The sequence below is a fragment of the Macaca nemestrina genome, chromosome 11 (genome assembly GCF_043159975.1).
Source record: "Macaca nemestrina isolate mMacNem1 chromosome 11, mMacNem.hap1, whole genome shotgun sequence".
NCBI lineage: Eukaryota > Metazoa > Chordata > Mammalia > Primates > Cercopithecidae > Macaca > Macaca nemestrina.
The window spans coordinates 103,805,398-103,829,020 of record NC_092135.1 but is presented as its reverse complement, the minus strand read 5'-3'; the positions used below and the strand labels follow the sequence as shown (position 1 = coordinate 103,829,020).

The window sequence follows — 23,623 nt, the reverse complement described above, 5'->3', positions numbered from 1 at the left end:
CTTAAAACTGTCTATGATCAAAGCACCTGAGAATGTAGGAAACATGCCATGTCCTACTAAGGGGGTGCTTCCTATGTCATTGTCACTACAGAGGAAAGCCAAAGTGTCTTCTTAGAGAACACTGAGTGTTCCTCTGCAGCTAGCAGGGGTCACTGAATTTGGAACAGGGTCCCGAGAGGCTGGTGTGAACACCCTCCAGGCAGCTAGGCCACAAGCAAAGAACTAAAACCAGAAATTCTGAGTGGCTTGAAAGACTATCTTGAAAAACAAAAACAGTGGAATGAAACCAGTGGGTGTCTTGTCAGCCTTAGGCAACCACTGGCCAAAAAGAACAGAACTAATTGCTTACTTAAAAGGAAAAGGAAAAGAAAGAAAATATGAGAAAACAACGAAATCAGAAAACATCCAAGGAATGTAAGCAGCTTCCACAGGCCCTGCTCATCCTATGGCCTGTGTCGGGTACTTTAACACAGCTAGATCCTTTCCTGTCCACCTGTCTCTTCATCCTGGTGCCCCCACACTTGATGGAGACACCTCCTTTCTTAAATTTCATTACTTCTGTTTGCCTATCTCATAAGGGGATGAAGCATATGGCACACGCTCGTGAAGAGTGGGACGGTCCCCTCTGTGGATGGCAAAGTGTGGCACACAACAGGCTTTCAGGCTGACTCCGTGGGCGCCAGCCGCTCTGAACCCATTAGCAGTTGCTCTGCCCCCAACCAAGCCAGCTGCTTCCCTTCTCCCCAATCCCCTCAGGGCCTACCCCCTCCTTTTTTTTTCGATGAAGAAGAAGAAAGGACCACCCTGAACAGAAAGGGCTTTCTCTCCTCTCCTGCTTAACGCCCAGTATCGAGCTTTGTAAGGAGAAGGAAAATGGGAAATACAGAGAACGGTTCATAAAGTCATCAGAGGATAGAGGGAAGGGCTCTGAGAACAATATTATGATTTTGTTTCCTGGAGGCAGGTTACAAGTGCCACTTTCCCAAACTTCAGGGATTCCTCTGGAATAGGAAAATAATTATTTTCCCTTTCAATATCTTAAGGGAGGAACAACATTAGATTTAGCAGTTCCTTATGGCCCTAATTTTCTCGCTGTCCCCATCCATTCAGCCAAAGGTTGGAATTCTGCCCACTTTGTAAGCTTGCTCTGAAAAGCCCTCCCAAACCACAGGGTGTAATGAATCAGCTGGAAGGAGGACAAAGACTAGAATTCCCAACCACCAGTAGCAAGGGTCAGCCATAGGGGCTTTCGGGTGAAGGCCAGGACTGGACGAGGAGGAGGTGGTGGTGAATGGGTGAAGAAACAGAGGTCCAGGCCAGGGTCAGAGGGAGGTCACTTAAGCTCCCCTAGAGCTGTGACTCGGTAATTGGTGGCCTTGTGGCCTGGGTAGGGCTGCCCTCAGACACTCCCAGAAAAAGTATGCTTAGAAGAGTACAAGGGAGGAGGCCAGAATCATTAGAATGAACCTGAGGACAGACACTGAATAAGAGCCAGCCAACCTCCCCAGCCTGCAGAGGACCCAGGTTATATCTTTTTTTGCAAAGCACCTCTGCTGAGGTATGTACCACACACACACACACACACACACCCATGCACAGAAACCACAAACACACTCATGCACACACACATTAACACTAGAATACGCACACCTACACAGACCTCACAAACCTTCTTTACATTCAGGTACAACATGGGGGTTGGGAACAACCATGAATTAATTGGATGCAGTCTCAAAGGAGTGGAAATGAAATGAAAAATCCAGGCTGGGTTATAAAAATAAGTATTTTTTCCCAACGTGCAGGAGGCTCATTATATTAATTAAACATTATTGCAGTGAACAGAGAAGGGAGGGTGATTAAGGCTAGACTAGGGTAAGTGTTCTCTTCTGTTGCCCGAGGCCGTGGTGATCTTCAGATATTAATCTCTCTGAGCACTCAAATGCTGAAGAGATAAACACTTGAAATATGAAAATGTTTTTCTCTGGATCAGGCACTGTGACCCTCCGGGGAAGCAAGTGTGGGCTGTGTCAGGAGGCCAGCTCCAAGTGCTCTCCTAGCGTCTGTCCCACTGCTGCCCCCCAGGAAGAAGGGACACGCCAGTGCTTGGGGTGAGAAGTAGTTCTAAGGAAGCCTGCAGAAGGGAAGGTCCCTTTCCCTCTTTTATTTTCTAGTCTTTTCCTTTTGTGCCCTGGCAAACTGATCTACTAAATTTCCAGAATTCACCCCTCTCCTCTCCAGTGCTGATGGAGGTCTCAGGCCCAGGCCGGAGGTACAGGAGAATTCAAAGTCACTCAGTGCTGTGCTGGAGCCAAGGCGTACCAGCTTGTGAGAGCTGCTTGTCAAGTGTTTTGAAAGCCAGTTGTTAAATGTATTCATTGGTAAAAATTAAATTATATAAAGCTATAATTCAATACACTGTATTAAAAAACAAAGGTAACAAATCCTGAAAACTCAACACTTGCTAGTTATCTTAATACATTTTATCAGTATCTATACTTCTGGAGTCATTTCTGTCTACTGTATTTGCACAATGGAAAAAAAAACTGTATAATGCTCTATTACTGACTTCTCAACTCCATCTCCATTGATGTTGTGTTGGTAGCTTAAGTGGAGCTATGGTAAGGGTATTTATACCACTGAAAGTGACAAACGTTAAAAAGCAGTTGTTGTTGTTGTTTTTAATCCCTGAAAAGCCTATTGTTAAACATTTACCATCATACTGCTGTGAAAGCACGTAACAGCGGAGAGAGCAGACAACGCTTGCTACCTGTTTAGAAGGGCTAGAGGCAACCCCTTGTTGTCAGCAGTGTCAGGAGAGGCTTCTGAAATCTGGCTTCCTGAAACTAAAAGGGTGGGCTTAACAATGTATCCAGGACTGGCAGCAATACTCTTCTAGAAGCCAAGTGCCAGGCAGCTCTGCTAGATACCCATGGGTGTGGCCGCATTTTGGTCCCTCAAATTGACTTGGTATAGAAGCAATGGCACCCTCAGAGATGTATAAATCAGACTCAAGGCCAGTGGTCTCCCCATGAGCCATTTTAGGAACAGTACCCAGCTCGAAGTTGACAAGGGGCTCCATGATAATGGCAGTGGGTGCTGGCTACGGGAACAAGAGGACATTGACTCACCCCATCTCCTAGGGCCTCCCAATTGTCCCTTCTTTCTTTCTCCTCTTTCTTCTATCTTGGCTTCCCCCTCTCCCTCCCAGCTTCCAGGCTGTGCTGTAATCACAAGAGAGGCTGGGAACCACCAACCGGCTATTCTTTGAGGTGACGTCTTGAGCAAAGACTGTGGTGGTTTGTGGGCAAAGAACAGAGGATTGCTCTGCGGTGGGAAGTTACAAAGCTTGTAAGGGAATCTGGGGTTGAAGTATGTGGAACAGGCTAGCCTTAACTCTTTCATCTCTTCACTCACAGCTGGCTTACCTGGAAACGTCCGGTCGTTCGGGCTGGAGCTGCTGGCCCAGGTGGTCCGGAGCCACTTGGCATGGTCATACATCCAACCACAGGGCTCCTCGGGGAAATCAAAGTTGCAATTGAATCCCGAAGGGAGCTGCAAATCTTTGTCTAAAAGGGGAAAATAATAACCCAAAGGAAGGCAAATGAAATGGGTTCAGAGAACAGCCACAGTAGTACTATTTAAATGGCTGGCAAGGCCTGAGTGGAGAGCAGAGAAAGAAGTGGCTTCCTTTGCTTATTCATTTAACTCATCTTGGCGATCACTGGCTTTCGGGTCAGGCTTTGGTCTCATCCTTCCCAGGCATGAAAGCCAAGTCTGCCAGTGGTTCCCATAGTAAGCAATTATAAATGAGGCCACCAAATGGCTTCGGGCTCTAATCAGCCTCTTCTGTCCACCTCGGACAGCAGACAAATGTGAAAATTGCTGTTCCCTAAATGCCAGAGAAGAATGTCTCCCCAGTGCCCTGGTGGAAGGCTGGCTCCCAAAAAAAGTATTATCTCATCTCCTGCCAACCTGGCTCTCAGAGGAGGTGGGGCGGCCCATTAGCATCCAGAGAGACTGAAATCCCTGGGAGGTTCTGCCCAGTGAGGAGAAAGTGACCTCAGAAACAAGGAAGGCTTGTTTGCTACACTTCACCTCTTTGTGATCCGTCTCTATTTCTGAAGACTGGGACAGTCCAGCATCTCCACGGGGAGGTATGCCCGGTGGGAAATTTGGCATGGTAAGAGCAAATCGAAGGGACCAGACCAGCCAGCGGCTCAGCTCAGTGCTGACCAGGAGGAAAAACAATTTCCCATCGTGCTGAATCCCTGGAGGCTGCGACCCCAGGGAGGTGGAGAATGCTTTCCCTATGGGAATCCAGGAACTAAGGACACAATGGTGTCCTGTCTGCTTTGGTGGTTCACCTGCCTGAGCCTGAAGACAGAACCAAGAGAGTTTCTTCTGAGGTTCCACCCAGCTCCAAAACTCCAGTATGAGTTCATGCCAAATATGTGACTAAGTCGGGGTGGTGTGGAGGTGGGGAAAGAGGAAATGGGAACCCAAATGTGGTTATTTGCCAGCTGTGCCTGCGGAGACAGCGGAAAGATGCCGGCTAATGTTGGTAGCAGGGAGGAAGTGGGGTCTCTGCCCTTCTCACTTCCCTTCCCAGGGTTCTTAGAGAGGAATTTCCGTGGGGAGGGCTTAGAATGCAGGTTAGGAAGTCTAAAGGGAGCCACAGACTGGTAGAAACAAATTACTCACCCTAGGGGTGAGAAGGGCTCACCTCATGGGGGGCAGGGCACTGCTGGCGTCAGAGGGAGGAGGAAGATTGCCACCAGGCCCTGTAAATGCCTCCCCTTTCCAGGACAGCATATTTAACATTTGCCCACCCTTGGCCAAATTCAGGTTGAGTTTAGAAGAAACACATGGAATCTATTACAGAAGCATCAACCTGTGGCTTGGAAAAGTCAGCCCTTAGCCCTTACCATCCCCTTCTCCTGACAATTTCTGAATTTCTATTTTTCCCTTCAAAAAATATGAAGTAATTCAATATAGCATAAATCCTCTGTAATGTTTACATGTATACTGTATCTCAGGAACCAGATTCTACAAAAAAAACTTTTGCAAAAAGAAAAGGGAGGAACCATCAAAGAAACCTCAAATGAAACAAACCACTATAAACGGGAAAATCATATTAAAAATAAACTTCTGAAATTTTGTAGCAGAACCCTTAATTTTTCCTTTGATTGTTGTTTAGCTAGAACCCCCACTCCAGGTCCCCAACAAGCTAACTCTGCAAATCCAATATCGTATATTAACTCCCTGTGCATTTCACTTTTGGCTCTCAAACTATCTGAAACATGTCTTGGAAGATTCTCCAAGTCTCCTTCTTCTCTCCATAAAACAAAAACAAGTTCATTAAAATGTCAGAATTCTGTATTCAACTAACCCCGACCAGCAGTGTCCCCCACCCACACAATAACACAAAAGCACAATCCCCAAAGCATATGCATTAAATTATTGCCTTTTCAGTCACATAACTTCAGCATTTATTTTTGGCTTTCCTCCCATTCTTCTTTGTAGCCATTTTCTGGAGTCATCCACTCCATCAGTGCAGTTCCTCTGTCAAACGGCTGTGCTTGCAGGTTCCACAGATTTCACCATCTACCTACCATCTTTATCTCTCCATCACTTCTCTAGTCTCTTTGCCAATCTTCTCTCATTTTGTTTAATGAAGATTTAATAATGATCAGTAATTTACTGTAAGTTGAGGCTGTCAAGCTTAACATTCTAGACAAAATGCCAGGTGTTCCAAAATTTGTGGTTTCTTAGAAATGTCCTCATACTTGGTGACCTTAGCAGTATGATTTAAAATGTGACTTACTTTTGTGTTCTGCCAATTATTGTTTTTATCTAACTTGGATAGGCTCTGAAGATAAACAAAAGGAATGTAGATTTCCCATGTGATGAGACCCACCCAGAAATGCGAAGCCCCTGAGTTTTGAGGGAACGGTTGAAGATGCCTTTTTACATTTCTGCCTTTGTCTCTGATCTGCACTCTAGTTATAGAGGATACGGTGCACTATCTTATAGAATCATCACTGTTATACTTTCTCAAATTAGTGGCGGTGAAAGACACAGGGAAACACAATTAAGTCACTGCTAACTGCTGGATTAACCCAACCATCGCGCTCCACGGACCAAATCACCCAGATGACTGCCGTATCTTCACTTGACTATAGCAGACACACACAGCTTAACAAGAAAAACTATCAGAGCTGTGAATTCTAAGGATAAGGATGGTTTTCCTTTAGCAGACAAGCAAGATAGTGAGGGCTCAACAAATGAGACTTCTCGAAAGAAGTCATCTTTGTCTCACCTGATGTCTAGTGGGTTCACACCAGTAGGGCTGTACTGGTTGTTACACTATTCAAATGCTTCTACATTGGTTGTAAATAGCCACTGCCCCAGACCCCTGAGTGTCTCCACCTCTCTTACCCCTTCCCTGAGATCCCCTGGATTTCTGACCCGGGAGACCCCTAGGTCCCTGCCCAGCCACAGGCCAGCTCCCACTCTGACTAGTCGGCACCCATGCCATCGGGATGCAATATGTGCTTACCATCCTCAAAGCTGCAGTTCTCCCCACACTCCGTGGCCTCCTCATCGGTGGGATAGGGGGTAGTTGTCTCTTCGCTCTTCACGGTGGGTCCCAGCGTCTCTACTGTGGGCTTGGAGTCTGTGTAAGGGCAAAGGAAGAGAAGAGAATGCTGTAGCAGCCTGTGTTGCAACCCAGCAGGAGGAAGATGCCAAACATCTTTAGAGAAGAAAAAGAAGATGCACACATGTGCCCAAAACTCTGAAGTCACATCTGTGTGCTGTCAATGAAGTCAGAGGCATCGCCATAGTAGAATGAGAATCGTCCTGGGTTGCAAAACCAGCAGTGACAGGTAGGGACGCAAACCCACATTCTTTACTCCACGGCAGAGGCCCTGACATTAGCACAAAAGGCCACATGAGGCAATAATGGAGGGGCGATAGGCGACAGTGACTCCAAGGAAGGACCAAAGCACACTCTGGCTCATGCCTGCACAAAACTGGATGGATGGGAATATGGATTTAAAGGGCCTCAGACTCTACATGGTGAAAGTGACTTGGGGCTATGCCTAAAGGTCAGGGTGTGGCAAATTCAAGTGTTTCCTGGATCCAAACACCTACTGTAAGTGAGGAAAGCAGACGTGGTGGTGGGGGCAGGGGAGGGTTGGAGAGAGAGGAGGTGGTGACAGCTGAGATCTTACATGCCTGGTTTGAAGGTGGCCTCCAAGACTGGCTCCCCCAGATTGGGGCCTGGAGGGGAGGCGGCCCAGTGTGGCCAGGCCAGGTCTTCCAAATATTTCCCCCTTTCCTTTCCCTAACAAGAAGGCAAAAATCCCTAAGTAAAATCTCCAGACGCTACATGTTGGCAACTTGTTAAAAATGTTATACTACATAGCACACAATGAACGCTGGGTAGGCCAAACCTGGCTGCAAGCAGTGGTTCTGACCTCAGCTATAGGTGATTCATTCACCTATTCATTTGCTTATTTGCTCACGCCCGTCATTCATTCAGCAAGGATTGAGGGAGTGAATGGAGCTATGAGTCAGGCCCTGGGTGGGGTGAAAGGGGTTCTGGAAACTGGTGCTCAAGTCCACATGTTTTGGGGTGGCGTCTTCATCCCAGAGCTGTCCACCGACAGGAGGCTGGTGCCTTGTCCCTCTCATTTCTATACATGTTCCTTTGCGCTATTGTATGTGATTAGGTGCCTTTGTCAGGCACCCTTCAGGATACCATTTAATAAAGCCAGGAGCTGGAGGAAATTGCTAAATACGCTGAATAGCTTTTTCACGGTCGACTTCCCACCTTTCTGCTATTAAATACTACGTACATAACCTTTCATACTTCCCTTTGCTGTGTCTGCCTTTTCCTCACAGTAAATAGCAAATAACCTCGAAGCGTCCTAATTTGTAAGTTCAAATTTGTCACTGTGTCATAGAAACTCGATTGTAAAGCAAACTATGGGGCAGTAAGGCAAAACATAATTATCTGAAACACAAACAAACCAACTAACAGGTGAAGCAGCCCTGTCATATTATTTAGCTGCAGCAGCTCAGCCCAGGCCATTATTTTTCCTGTTATCCTTTGGGATAGGGATGAAGAAGTGAACCAAGGATGAGCGGGAGAAACAGATGGAAATTTGAAAAGCAAACATAGCCACATGGCCTATGGAGAACAGTTTCTGGAAATGTTAGGTAGCAAAATGGGTCAGCTGATTGGTGTAGAGAATGTTAAACCCGGGGGCCAGTGAGGCACCAGAGGGCAGGGCGTGTAAATGAAAGTGGAGGAACGGCAGGCACGGAGGCCTCGGTGTTTATACTGTTTGTGCAATGTTTGTACTGGGCGCTTCAAGGTAACTGCCCATCAAACAGCAACGCTCCCCCTGAAATTGAAACCAGATGTCAGAGACTTCAAAGGAAAGGAGGCTGGGCAAAGGGAATGCTCCTCAACTCTGATCTTCCAAGGAATGGCCAGGCAGGGCTTTGAAATAAGAAACCTGTCGCTGACCATCATTGGTGTAATTTGGGGCAGGTTGGGGTTGGGGAGCAATGAGGGAAAGAGGTCATTAGCAACTGTCCCCCTGACCAGACTGGGAGGGCGTGGCACCGAAAGGCAAGGGATGGGGGAAGAATGAGGTGGACTTCATCCAGCTGAGTGACCTCTGGCAAGTGACTTCTACCCTCTGGGGCTGTTTCCTTGTCTACGAAAGAGGAATTGGCCAGGTCTGTGATATTTCCCAAACCACACATCACTCTCATCACTGGGTTGTGGAATCCATTGAATAGGTCATGACCAGCATTTAAAACGTATTGACTATAATATTTTAGAGTGCACTTCCATGGTTAAGACGACCATTGCTTTGGGAACCTTCGGTTTCAGTTACATTTATTTATCACAAACGGTTTGCTGGGTGCCAGGCAGTAGTCTAAGTATTTCATATCCATTCATTCATTTAATCCTCACAATGACCCTACGGGGTGTAGATAGACTATTGTCATCTCCATTTTTCAGCCAAGATAAACAAGGCGCTAAGAGACTAACTTTTCTGAGGTTATGCAGCCAGCAAATGGCAGGGGCAGGACTTGAACTTGGCAATCTGTCTCCAGAGTCCAAGCACTTACGCATACACTGTACCCCGTATACACAAGTGTGTGTGAGTGCTTAGAAGTGGGTTGTGAAGGAAAATTATTTTAAATTGTGTATCATGGGCAGAAATGCGTGAAAGCTACTGGCTTACAGACTCCTGGATCCCCTACAGCGCTGAGCCCCTGATTCCAGCGCAGCCATAAATGAAACCAGCTTGTAGCGGGGGGAGGTTTTCTGCGCCTGCGAGAGGACAGGTGACACACATTTCGCAGGCTGCAGGGAACTTTGGCCTCGTCGCCAGGTAATGGGGAGTAAAGTGTCTTCCTATGAAGATGTATTCGCTGGGGCTGCCTTCAATTCAAAAGCGAGGAGGCTAATTTGGGCCCAATTCCCAGCCCCTGTGCCTCAACGGGGCTCCTCTGCACTGCCGTAGCCAGCGTACAGGCAGCATTTTTCTCCCTGGGAGCCAAAAGCACTTCTCCGACATGCCCTTATTAATCCTTCATGCCATCCTGCCAGCTGAGCCGGTGACAGGTACGGCACCGACAGGAAAATGGGGATACCTGGGGCCCTGGTGGAGGACGGCAGGAGAGCTCAGGCTAGTGGCTGCTCCTGCTGGCATCAGGCTCAGGCCCCGAGCCCCAGTGGCTCCCATGAACTCCTTTTGGCAGGCAGTGAGTGAGCTCCGGGTAAGATCTGGTGCCAGCTCTGCTGAGGGAGGAGGGCCAGCGCCCTGAGGAAAGGAAGGTAGGGCCTGACTCAGAAGGGCAGGGCTCTCCCTCGGAAACCAGGAAGGCTGGGCACCCTCTGTGGGCCTCACCCTCATTTGGGAGAATGAGAGGTGTTCCTTGAGGCCTGGGCCACCTGGCAGGAATGAGCAGGACAATGAGAAGGAGTCCTGCCCCCATCAGCTCCCTGCAACAGGGTCCTTTCTGAGCAAATAAATGCCTTTTACAGATGTGGCCCCGAAATGAAAATGAAGTCTCCTAGCCACTGACATCTGGAGGCCAGATTCAGACATAAACCAATTACTTTATTATCATGAGGGGTTTTTTTCTTTCCTAAATCAACAGCCACAGCCCTCTGGCCTGAAGAGCCAGGGTCTAATTGAATTTGGGTGGGTGGTATGTGGTTATGATTTGTTTTTGAGAGACTCGGGTTGGAGAATTGAAATGATCCTTTAAAAAAGACAAAGTGCATCCCTTGAGAAACTGTCCCGAGTCCAGCGGCTGAGGTACCCACGGTCTGAGGCAGGAGAACACGGCAGGGGTCTGCAGCGCTTCCAGCTCCAGGGATGGCTGCCCCCTCCACAGCCCTCCCAGGGCCTCGTGGGATGTCAGGGTCAGAGGACCATGTGGGTGAGATGCAAAGGGGAGGAAGTGTCGTCTTACCTGTCCAGTCACAGCCCAGCACCTCCAGCCGCATCCCAATCCCCGCCGGCGACCACCTCTCCGGGTATACCCGCACATACTGCGCCGGAACGGGGTCGAACCTTCGGATGTCAGGGGTGTCATAGTGCATGTTCCCTTCAAACAGCTGCAGGGAGAGAGGCCACTCAGCCCTACTAGTGTGGGACCCAGTCCCTATCACCTTCTTGCCTTTCCTTCCCCTTCTCCTCCCTGCCCCGCACATCCAGCCAGGAAGGCAGATTCCTAGTTGATCCCTGGCACTGGGACATTCCGATCCATGGGGCCTTCATTTTCAGACCAAGGATTTTATCCATTTGGAAGGTGGTTAGGGACCCAGAATTATGGAAAATAGAAAGTAAACAAAGGTGGCAATTTCCAGGTTGTGTCTTTTACCTGGTGACTGAAATGGAGTATCTGGGGAGGAATTTGGCTCCAAATGCGTTTTCAGCTGACTTTGGCTAGAGAAGGGGGAAGGCAGTTTGGGTGATCTTTGACCGTTCGGAATTCCTGGTCTACTGGGAAAGGGATGCTTCTTTTTCTAATGCGTGAAAGCCTCGACTGAGGTAGCCCAAGCTGACTGATAATTCCTAGCTCACTGAGAACCTGGCGGGAAAATGACCCCCTAGGCCAATGACACTGTCTTCTGATCACACATTGACAGTCTTAGACTGTTTCCCAAACCTTTGTTTAAGGAAAGCACTCCTGTCAAAAGAAACCTCACACGGAGCCCCAGTACATAAAACTGATGATGCGGGGAGCAGGGGGCTGCTTTGGTGGAGCTGGGTGGAGGACCAGCCTGGAGTACCCTTGGAGACACTCATCCAGGGGAAGGACAGGAGTGGGTGGCCCAGGGCCTGTGGCTGATTAGCCCCCAAGAATTCTGCAGGACCGCTCCAGGTTTCAGGATGCCCTGGGTCCACAATTCTGAACTGGAAGCACTGTCTTGGATAGGGCTGTCTCCCACAATGGCAAAGATCAACTCCTTTCCCAAGAAAAACCAGGCTCAGCTCTCCCTGGGGAAGCCTGCGGTCCAACTTCTGTTCCATTGATGCAAAGTTCCAGTTACCAAGCCCTGAGCCTTTCTAAGCTTCTGGAGTTGAGAGCTGGGAGTTTACCTCAGCATCGCAAAACCCCTAACCCAGCTCTTGCCTCCGTATTCAGAATGGAAACATTTGCTTAGCAAAGGTGTCCCCAAGACATGCAACACTCCCTCCTTTTTTAGGGACCCGTTCTTTTGAGAAAAACAAGTGGTAACTAGAGATAAGAATCAGAGAGCCTGGCCTGCCAGGAGACTGATCTGGGGAGGGACAGAGGCATGACGTCTCCTCCCCTTCTGGGGCTCCTCGTGTCTGTGTTGAAGGCTGACCTTCACTCTGGTGGCAGAAGGGTAGGCTGCACTGGCCTGAGCCTCTGGCTCGGAGTGAGGTTCTCTTGCTTCTCCCTTGCCTCAGTTTGAGAGGCAGGAAAGATCTAAGCAGTCAAAACTAGGAAAATACAAAGGAATGCAGTGACATTCAGAAAAACATCGTTATTTTTGGAAGTCAACCTCTAGTTTCTATAGCTTGGCCTCCAAAAACCACATCCCCTTTAGATGTCTGGCCAATTTCAAGGAAACTTTATCTGAAAGAGTGTATAAAGAGTGTTGAACTTTTTAAAAAGTCAGTGTTCAGTAGTGGTTAAGCATTGACTTTGGAGTCAGACTTCCGGTTTCTGAATCCGCTCTACCGCAGGTGAACTGTGTGACCCCGGGCATGATATCAAGCGTCAATTTATCAACACTAAAATGGGAGTGACAAAAAGATCTACTTTGCATAGATGTTGTGAGGATTAAAAAAGAGTCATTGCCGGGCCTGATGGCTCATGCCTGTAATCCCAGCACTTTGGGAGGCCAAGGCAGGTGGATCACTTGAGGTCAGGAGTTCGAGACCAGCCTGACCAATACGGTGAAACCCCATCTCTACTAAAAATACAAAAATTAGCTGGGTGTGGTGGCACACCTATAATCCCAGCTACTCAGGAGGCTGAGGCAGGAGAATCGCGGGAACCCTGGAGGCAGAGGTTGCAGTGAGCCGAGAACATGCCACTGCACTCCAGTCTGGGTGACAAAGACTCCATCTCAAAAACAAACAAACAAAAAGAGTCAAAAATAAGGTATTTAGCACAGTGCCTGGCACAAAGTAATCTCTCAAATGATATGTGTTTTATTGGATCTCAGGAGTTGGATGACGACTGTTCAGATGGGGCATCACCACTCTCCACTCCCCGTACCCCACTTAGCCTCCCCTGTGGAGGGTGAGGTTACAGAGGCCTCCAAGAACAGCCTACCTTTGGTTGCTGGGTCCTGGGGTCCTGAATGTATTCCCAGTCCTTGCCATTTAGGCTGTAGGAGACTTTGAACTTGCGCACAAACGCCCTGGCTTCCACGGCAGTGATACTGTCTCCTCCGCGGGCTCCCTGGATGATGACGCCTTTCACTGTCTTGGGTGTTCCCAGATCTACCTGAAGCCACTCCTCACCCGGCTGGGCCTGAGGGATTCGAGGGAACCAGCCCGCGCGGCTGCTGACCAGGCGGGCTGCACTGGGGCTCCAGAGATATTCGTGGGTGGAAGAGGCGGAGATCTGGGAGTCTGCAATGAGGCCTGAGAGCATCCCCAGCATGTTGGAGCAGGGGGCATCTGCAGAGAGGAGAGGAAGATACAAGAGGTCATGGCTGACACCTGCTAACCAGGGACCACCCCCTATAAGGAGGGAGTTGCAAAAGAGCCCAACTGTCAAATACTAAGTCAGCACTGATTTCTCTGCGTGGTGAATGTGTATAGCACTGTGGTTAAGAGCCTGGACTTGGAGCTAGACTGCCTGTGTTCATGTTCGCTCTGCTACTTTCTAGTCAGAGGGCCTTGGGCAAATTATTTAATTGCTCTTTGCCTCAGATTCCTTAGATCTAAAGGAGAGCTAATAGAGGTGCCTACCTCTTGGGGGCTGTTGCAAGAATTCTGTTAGTTACTAAGACCTCACAGGACAGTGCCTGGCATATTTAAGTATCCAATGGCCATTAACTATTTGTGCTTACAGCTCTAGCCAAGAACTCTCAGAATGTGCATCTGCACATCCCTGTTGATGACACTAGTCCCCACTGACCCTCTCAGGGACACTGAGCACAGGGGAACTGAGCTAAGCACTGAACTATTTCCTAGTGATTGTTTTGCCAAGCAGAAGGAAACCTTCCCGGCGTCAGTATCAGGTCTTTATTCCCCATATATGTTATCACTGCTCTTTACTGCCTTGGAGCCTTCCTACATGCTGTTCCCATGACCCAAAATGCTTTTCCCTTCAGTCACCCCCAGGCTAACATTTTCTTATCCCCATGCTCAAGTGTCATATCCACAGAAAGGCTGTCCCCCAATTTTCAATCCACACGAAATTGGGTTCCGTCCGAGCACCCTGTTCTTTTCCTTCATACGCACATTCTAGTTTATCCAGTACTTGCATTTGTTTATTATCTATCTTGCTCACTAGCCTGAAAGTTCTACAATGTCAGAGACCCCATCTGTTTTGTTTCTGTCTCTATGTCCCATTCCCAGTGTGTGCCTGGCACATCAGATGTGTGGAGCAAATGATTGAGTGGAGAATGCATGAATAAATGATGTCAGGCAAGGCAAGGTCTATAGTCAGTGTGCATTTCATACTTGCAAACTGAACTATGATAAAAAAAAGATTCTCCAGGTTGTCCCCCTTCTTCAAAATCACTGGTTCTCTCCTTTCAATCTTCCAGAGAATGAGCTCTAACTAAATGTTTGCTGATTAACCTGGAACAGCAACAGGAAAGGGACAGAAAATAGTCCCCTAGACAGGATTAGCATAAACTAATAATCCCATTAGAAGAAAACAGGGTCTTTGTGTAAATGTGATAAGAGCAGAGAATTTGAATTGAGAAAATGTGGGTTCAGATCCTGGCTCTGTCACCTCCTAGTTGGGTGACTTTGGGCAAGCTACTTAACCTCTTTGAGTCTTGGTTTCCTCATCAGTCCCCGGCCCACCCTACCTCACAGGGTTGTTAGAAAGCATAGGCAAGATGATGAACAAGAAAGGCATGTGGAGATGCAGAGACTGTACAAACACATGGTGTGTTAACTAGAAGCCTCAGACAGGGTCAGACCTTGGAGCACTCCCTATCAGAGCTGCAATGATTAGGGGAAAGACACGTGGATGGATGTACACTGAAGACACTTCTAGGTCAAAGAGGCAACTTGCCTGCCCTGGGCTGAGCCCACAAGATAAAGGGGATTGGTCTGTCCTTGCATTTCTGGGGCTAATCCAGCCATCATCATCTCCCATCTGTACCCCCTGCATTAGCCTCCTGTAATGTCCCAGCTCCCACTCTGGTCTTCTCCAGTCTGCATACCTTGGGTTTCAGCCCACAAAAAAGCTGTGTCCATGCCCCTCACTTCCTCTTTTGGTCCCTCTTGCCACTGTGCCATTGAGAAAGCTGTGACCATTGCCTGGTGCACTTTCTGTCCCCTCTTCACCAGGTAATGTCTGTTATCTGCCTTCTAGCCTCACCTCAATCATCACCTCCTCAAAGAAGTCCTCCTTGAGCTCCTAGGCTGGGTCAAGTCCCCTACAATGTACTTCCAAGGACCATAAGCCTCTATTTCCAGACGTTGATCACAGTTTTGATTTTATACTTATGAGTTTATTAGTATGTCTGCCCAACTTGTCCATATGCCCACACAGAACAGAGTCTGTTATGCCCACCATTGTGTCCACAGCACCATGCACAGCTCTTGGCCCCTGATTGAGGCAACAGAGAGTGTTATTTGAAAGCAGGGGCTTTGGACTGAAACTGCCTAGATTCAAACCATGGTTCTACCACTTACTGGTGAGTGACCTAGCTCTTTAAGTCTTGGTTTCCTCATCTGTAAAGTGAGGAGAATAGTATCTATAGAGTCCTTATGAGGATAATAAAATATGTTACATCTTAAGTGCTTAGAATGGCATCTGTACCTAGTTAGCATTCCATAAATGTTAGCTATTAATAGTAGAAATCGTAGATGCTTAATAAATATATACTGAATGAATGAATGAGAAGACAAACTCTGGTAGGACTTGAGTCCTTGAGCCAGTCTGTTTGGGAAGGTCATGTGGTACAGTCATGCTGTTTGCAGAGAGTTGAAAGGGAGCAGAGCCCAGGACTCAATCAGCACCCCAACCTCATTGGAGCCCCCACCTCACCTGTGACCCGGCAGCCGAAGAGCTCCAGCCGGAGGGCAATACCTGAGTGCCAGGTCTGAGGGCGGATCCTAACAAACCTTGTCAGCAGCGGAGCGTGGAGCTTGTTCAGAACCACCTCAGTTGCATCGTTGTTGGCTTGAAATACCTGTAGCGTAAGATGCAAAACCATGTTATAAAACCGTTTGTAGTTCAGCCACTTGAGCAGTTGTTGAAGGAGATGGGAAGGTTCTGTTGAATTTTCTTTCCCTCAAGCTTAAAAATAATCAGTGGGTGTGTTGTTTTTGGGCTTTTTAAAGAAACACAATGTAAAAAAAAATTAATTTCTCACACTGTTCTACTTGAAAATTATCAATAGTCTTCCCAGAAAATTTTAGAGGGAAGGAAAATTTTGCCTCCAGGCTGAGAGCAGGTAGAAGAAGGAAAACACTCGAGAAGCTAAGGAAGAGGGAGAAAAGTAGAATATCTGTTTAAAATGAAGTAAAAATGTCATCTTTTAGGGCTACCAGACCTCACTCACTAGCTTGAACTTGACACTCCCTCTTCCTCATGTTGCAGGCACCTAGGAATATTTGCAGAGCATCTTCTAATTGCAAAGTGCTTCATGGTTGTTTTTGTTAGTTACTTGATGCCATCCCACCCATGAGCGGGCGAGATGATGAGGGGCACCCTCTACCTACAATGGTCCTGTGTCAATCAACACTTTCTTGGTTCTCTCTGATCTTTGTGGTAGGGTCAGGGTTGCAGACAGTCCTTCAGAGCCCTGCTCCAGCTTCCTCTCACTGTAGTCCCGCCCTATAATGAAATCCATCCCTGTCCCCATCTGACCAATACATCTCTTATGGGAGGGAAGGCTTTTTGGAACAGCTTCTGATCCAACATGGTGGGAGCAAGTCCTAGCTTTCCAGATGGCCCAGATCAATAACTGCCATATGGACCTTATGCTTTTTTGTGCTCTCTGTTCAAAAAAAAAAAAAAAAAAAAAAGAAAGAAAGAAAGAAAAAAAAAGTAACTAGAGCAAAGTATATGTGAGTTTCCCTTAGTTTTCCTGAAAAAGGGTAGAGGGAAAAACCAACTAATCAACCACCACTTCTAAATCATACCTGTTATAGCTATAACAACCAAGGGCTATAAGTAGAGTATAGTTGGCTATACTCTACTTATAGCCAACTCTGCAACCATCAGCGATTTCTCCTGTTTAGGAGAACTAGATGCTTCGGCTCCTGATATTCAGGCCATGCCAAGTGTTTGGGCGCACCAACAGGGTTGGGACAAGAGGACTGGGGAAACTGGTATATTTGAAGACTTTTCAGCCAGATGCAACACAATACCTTTGAGTATAAACAATTATGTCTATAATACCCCAGGAGGTAGGTATTCTTATCTCCACTTTATTGGATAAGGAAACTGAGGCTCAGAGATGCCTGTCTGGATCCACCATCCTTGCCAAGTTTTTAGGTTTTAAGCTTATAGTCTCTTCTAACACATTTTCAGTGTTTGTGTTCATGGCTGGAGTCATGAGGCCCTTAAAGTCTCCAGGCATGGGCTGAATGGAGGTAGGGTCACTGTCCAGTGATGTGTTCCCAGTGTGAGTTTATAATCCCACCTTAGAATGGCTTTGAGTAATGGCAAAGAGCAGCACAGAAGTCTAGAGCCAATTGACAACACAGTCCCTTCTTCCCCATGAACTGTGAACTCTATCATTTAACAACCCTATTTCCTACTTGCTAACGTTAAAAGTTGGAGCCATTTAAGAACATACCACTGAAGACATACCTTTTGCAAGTAACTGAAGGGAAGTGGCTTCCTGAAGACAAACAGGGAAGCAGATTTTCGCTGGTCCACCATATTCAGTTTAAACCACTGCTCTGATGCTTAGTCCACCAAATCTGGGGGTGCTCCCAGCTCACCCAGTCTGCTGCTCCCTCTCCTCCCCTGGGAAGCCCTCCCACCGGGTCCTAAAGTTGATAGCAGGGAGCACACCTGGGAAGAACTTGTTACTCACTCCTCTCTCCCAGGTTCGATTTTGCTGCTTCCTGAATAGCGATTGTGGGTGAGAAGGAGTGAGAAGACCAAGTTAGCAAGGGAAGGAGAAAAGCCAAGGCAATGGAAGGAAGGAGGTTAGGGCCAGACACCCTGAGGAAGGCCCAAGGGGAGTGGTACCTGAGCCTGCTTGCTTCGTACTGATAAAGGGCTCCACAGCTCTCAGGAAAGGGATGGGGAACTGGATCCAAGGAAAAAAGAGATTCATCAGTTCTCTGAGAATTCAGCATGAGGCAGAAGCTATCTGTTTGTTTTTGTTTTGTTTTGTTTTGTTTTGTTTTGGCAAGGAAGAAGCAAATGCAGCACTTTGCTTATTTCGGACGGGTGCTGTGAGCAGCAGCGGGGGGCCTCCACTGGCCTGCTCTCTGAAGATGGTGATGGGGACTGTGTGTGTGGTCGCCATCAGGAGACGCTAAGGAGTTCACATTGGGGGAAAAAAGCTTTATTTGCCACGTGAATGCATCATTGGAAAGTTGAGTGGATCTGAACTTTAACACTGCTGCTAATCCACAGCATACACACCACGCTGGTGCCGTTTAGAAACACAGCATGTCTTATGTGTTGCTAATATCCAATTTTATCTTATCTGACCCTGGCATTTCTCAGCCTTGGCAGGCAACACTAAGAGACCTTTTCTTTCCTCAGTGAGTAAATGATTGTGTATTTGGACTGTCTTTGGGATGGCGGTGTGTGCATGAGTGTGGCTCACATGGGCATGGGGTGCACATGCTCGCATGTATGAGCTGAGGGAGGGGGTCGGTCTTCCCATGGATACATGTGGCCACAGGCTCTGGGTGAACCCCCTAATCTCTGCTTACAGTATCATCAGTCAGGAGGCAAGCACACAGTTTGTATCCCCTAGGCCATCTACCTAACTGCTTCAACTGAACTGCACTCTGCCCTTTCACTTTGCCTACTCTTCTCCCACCCTTGAATCAAATGAAGGATCTTTTCAACTTAGCTTCAGATTACCCTTCACGTTTCCAAGCCTAGTTCCTGAACTGTTTTCTTGTCTGCTCTTGACTTTGTGTTCACATCTGCCCTCTGTTCTCTGGATGGTGAAGGAACAACATCTTATTAGATTTTTAACACACCTCTCACTCATAGTGTGGTATAGTGGGAAACACAAGACAAAAAAACCTACTACTGAATCAGAAGCCAGGAGCCGCACTCTGCTGCTAATTAGCTCATAAGTGTGGGCAAATATCTCTACCTCCCTCGGGCCCCAATTTCCTCCTCTGTTAAATGAGGGGATTGTATGAGTTGATTTGTAAGGTTCTCTCTGGCCCCCTGCTTCTAAACCTTTCTTCACATGACTTTTTGTGGTTTGAACTGCTTTAACAGTGTCCACTTTGCAACAGGGCACTTTAGTTACCCGTTGTCCCTTACAGCCTAAGTGCTTTTGCAGACAATTGCTGTGGATGTTTTATACACTTTGAATAGTGCCCGGAACACATGGGGAGTGCCCCACTCACAGGGCAAGTATACCTTGTTGATGTGTTGCTTCAATACCAGTTCAAATTATTAATAACAAAGAGTCATGAATAACAACACCTTAGTCCTTACATATTGTCTTTTGCCCAAAGATATCAAAGTGCAATTTATGAAAATCCATTTTTAATGAAATATTAAGCAGTTTCTATTTATCCTGACCCAATGGGTTTACAAGGTCTCTATTTTTCTCCCTGCATCTCCCCTATTTATAGCTAGTAAATGCTTTCATATATTATACATCTTTATGACTTTCTCAATGCTTCTGTGGTTTTAGAATCACCCTTCATATGTTTTCTGATCAAATTCACTGAGATGGATTCTTGGCTTCCAGTCTAGGCATTGCAAGGTAAGGGGTTGTATGCATGGGAAATGAGGCCAGGAAATTGGTTTTATTCCCTATTCCCTGATGACTCACTGAATCACTATAGGTAAATCAATAAACCGTAGATACCTTGGTTTCTCCTTCAGGAAAATCAAGTCGATAACAGGCTTGCAGATAGACACTTAAGTTTACTGGCCCTCCCTCCGAGACTTGCATAGCACCCAGGACAGATGTTAGCGTGTAAGCCAAGTCACAAGTCACAAGTGGGTCTTTGCACAGGTGGGATAGTTTCAAGTTCTAAAAGCCACAACTACTCCCAAGTCCCGCCTTCAGGCCAACAATTTTCAGACCACAACTTTGCAGTGAGGTATCTGAGAAAAATCAGTGGATTGCCTTTTATGTTATACTCAGATAGGCATATATCAAACAGAATGATCGAATGTTAACATCTGCTTTAGAAGCTGGATGTCACAGAGGACATACATTTTTTATTTTTTATTTTATTTATTTATTTTTGAGATGGAGTCTTGCTCTGTCACCCAGGCTGGAGTGCAGTGGCATAATCTTGGCTCACTGCAACCTCTGCCTCCCGAGTTCAAACAATTCTCCTGCCTCAGCCTCCCTAGTAGCTGGGATTATAGGTATACGCCACCGTGCCTGGCTAATTTTTATGTTTTTAGTAGAGACAGGGTTTCACCATGTTGGCCAGGCTGGTCTCGAACTCCTGACCTCAAGTGATACGCCTGCCTTGGCTTCTCAAAGTGCTGGGATTACAGGTGTGAGCCACCATACCTGACCCATTTTTTATTCGTTTTAAAAGAAAGATCTTAGTATGGTTGTTTACTACCCAAAGGAAAATCACAAGTATGTTCAGGGTGACCCTAGTTTTCTGATGATAGTGTTGATTATATCATAATTATTAAAAATATATGTGTGTGCCTGTTTAAAAAGAGCTAAGCTGAACATAAAGATTTCTTCAAGTGCATCTCTACAAACCAACTTTAAAAAGCAATTCAGGGCACAAAGTGGTCTGGATTATCTATTTGGTGCCTCTCTGAATTCTGAATATAATCCAGCACTTCCCAATTGATTTTTGAGACCTTTGGTTTCTTGTCAGTAGCACAGAACCTGAAAACCATCAGCATTTCCTGGATTTTCTGATTTGCACCTCTAGGGGAGAGGGGGACCTGCCAAATAAATCAGCTGCTATCCAGCATCCCAGTTTGGTTGTATCTACACTCCCAGGAAAAGAAAATCAGTGCATTTTGACCATTCCTGTGAGTCTGCAAGGCATGGACAATATAATTCAACGTCATATATATGTGTGTGTGTGTGTGTGTGTGTGTGTGTGTGTGTGTGTGTGTGTGTGTGTATAATCTAGTAAGAAGCATCCAGCCAGAACGCATCACTGATGGTTTCTGAGACCATCTCAGAACATTTTCTCTTCTTTCCACCCCATTTCTAGTCACAGTCACCTTTTCTTTGCTGACTCCTCCTTAAGTTGTCTTGGAAGAACACACAGTGACTGGCATAGCTGAGGACAGTGAGCTCTGCAGCCTTCTTACCTTCTAGGCCTCTAAGCAGAGGGATTTTCTGCCCAGCCTAAAGCCTTTTCCTATATACCATTCATCTTTGCTATCAATACCCATGTGGCCGGGACAGTGTAGATGCTACCTGTCATCACGCCTGTCTCTGGGGCCTGAGATGAAGATGCTGTCCAAGTCTTTGAGCTCCCTGGAGGAGAGACACAGCTGGCTGTTTCACCCTCCCCAAATGAGGTGGGCCCTTTGGTGGACAAACGCAGTCTCTCCTTACGTGCACCTCTCATGTGAGTAGGGCTTCAGTATTCAGCTTACACACTCCCATCTCTTCGTTACCTGTGCTGTGAACTACCGTTTACTTCTACTTTGCTGTAAATATCTGAAGTCAGCCAGCTCCAGGGACTGCAAAGAAAGCAGGGAAATGTTTCCAAGACAGCACAGTGCTGGAGCCCTGGGGTAGACATTGTGCATGAGATGCTCCTCTTCTTTTTTAAAATAAATATTTCTCTCCACTAATAAATGTTTCATTGCCTCCAAAGTTCTCCCTTTCAATGTACTTGGCACAGACACTCAAGAAGGAGGAAAACAAAGCAGGGAGAAAAGTGGGAGGAACGCAGGGCAGAGGCTGGGGGAAACCAGAAGCATGTTTTTAAAACTAGTCCCAGAAACAAATGTGCTGATTCATCCACTCACCCTGGCTGCAGACCTGTGTGTCCTCCCTCTCCCACCCCCTTCCCTTGCATCTGCTCTAAAACCAGCCATTGGGTCTACACGTAAAAATAAATTGCTAATCAATGAATGCCATCCTGTTTAATTAATTTGTTGCACAAAACAGGCAAGTAGGGGGAGGGAACTATTGCACTGGGGTGGGGAGGAAATGATATGAAGGCAATGGGCTTTTTTTGTTGTTTGTGAATAATGGTCCTGATCTTTTTCCTTTAAAACTCCCCTCTAAAGACAATTTTAAAAGTTTTTTTAAAGCTTCTTTCATTCTAGTGGATGTGGGAACTTAGCCAGATAGAGTCAGAGGCATGTGTGTGTGTGTGCATGTGTACACATTACATACATGTATGTGTATATATATATAAAAGAGAGAGAGATTAAGAGAAGGTGGGGATGCGGGTAGGCAAAGAAGCTCTCTAACAACCAAATGCGCATTAAGGACTCTGATGACCTCTGCTCTCATCCTCCTTCACTTTCGGGCTGTTTTTGTCATCAGGCAACTTTCCTACACGAAGGAGGAGACAGGCGCAGGGGCGGCTGTGTTCTGGGGGGCGGGGATGTGCGCATCCCCATCTGTGTGGGCCTGCGGGGCCCGCTAGATTTACTGCGGGATTATGTTACCCCCATCGAGACGCTGAGCCCTGGAACACAGCATACTAACAGGATTAGGGTTTCAGGATTTGAGACAGGAACGCTTCGGGGAGGAGGAGGGGGAGGAGTGCAGCTCAGGGGTGGGGCAGGAGAACAGCGGGCGGGAGAGGAGCACAGGATCAGAGCAATGAGCGGGCTTGGGGGGAATGGCCAATGTCCTCCTAGGAAGACGGAAAGAGAAACTTGGACATTCTAGGACATTATAGCTGGGTGGGGTGGGCCCTTCACCCCTGAAACCTCCTAACACAGATGTTTGGGCTTTTTAGGGAGGCGCCTTTAACTCCCAGGTGGGCAGAGATTGAAGGAACAGGGAGTGAGGTTCCAGAGACCTCTGCCACCTGCCTGCCTCTTCCGGTGGAGGCTCTGCAAACCAGAGCAGGGACAAGGGGACATCAGAGAGTGGGACAATCTACCAGGTGAGGGCTTCACTCCAGTGCTTACCTACATTAGTTGGGGTTGGGGCAAGGAACATGATTCCTCAGCCCAAGCAAAATCACAGCACCCTTCCACATGCCCTCTATGTGCTCCTTGTCACTGGCTCTGTGCACAGCGGGGACCTGGGAGGTTAACGTCAAGGCTATCAGCGCCAGGGAGGCGCGCCTCAGCTATTGGAGACAGTTCAGCACCCACGGGAGCTGGGTGACGCTGGCCACGGAAGCCTGATAGAGAAAAGGTTCAAGCTTCTGTATAATGAAATTTTCCCCTGAGCTTCCTAAGTGGAGAGGCTAAAGGTCTGAGCTCATCCCATGGCAAATGGATAAGGGACAAACTTAATTACCTAGGGCACTGGATTCTTCTCCATTTTAATTGAGGGGGTCAGATACACTGAGGGACTTGAACTTGGAAGGGGCATCAGCCCCCTTCAGAGCACACACAACCATGGTTCGATGACGCCGTTCTAGCCACGACTTCTGAAGGCTGGTGCCCATTACAGTGTGAGACATTGTCCTAATCTCATATACAACAAACAAAATTACCACCACAAAAGGAATAAGGGGAAGCCCATCATCTGCCAGGAGGTTTTTTAAAAAAAAGGTTTCTTCTGAAAACTTAAATGATCAAGTGGAGGCATAATTGCATCCCTAAGAGAACA

The 23,623-nt window shown here is 47.2% G+C and overlaps 1 protein-coding gene across 6 annotated transcripts in view; it reads right to left on the bottom strand.

Annotated features, from left to right (window-relative positions):
- Positions 1-23,623, bottom strand: part of LOC105468039 (neuropilin 2) — a 115,865-nt gene that overhangs the window by 41,699 nt on the left and 50,543 nt on the right. For all 6 annotated transcript variants that reach the window (XM_011717967.2, XM_011717969.2, XM_011717970.2 and 3 more), the window contains exons 8-12: positions 15,760-15,904; positions 12,853-13,202; positions 10,510-10,654; positions 6,560-6,676; positions 3,426-3,566 (exon numbers count right to left, since the gene is read on the bottom strand). In XM_011717967.2, coding sequence (XP_011716269.2) covers positions 3,426-3,566; positions 6,560-6,676; positions 10,510-10,654; positions 12,853-13,202; positions 15,760-15,904 — 898 coding nt within the window. The remainder of the gene's footprint in view (positions 1-3,425; positions 3,567-6,559; positions 6,677-10,509; positions 10,655-12,852; positions 13,203-15,759; positions 15,905-23,623) is intronic.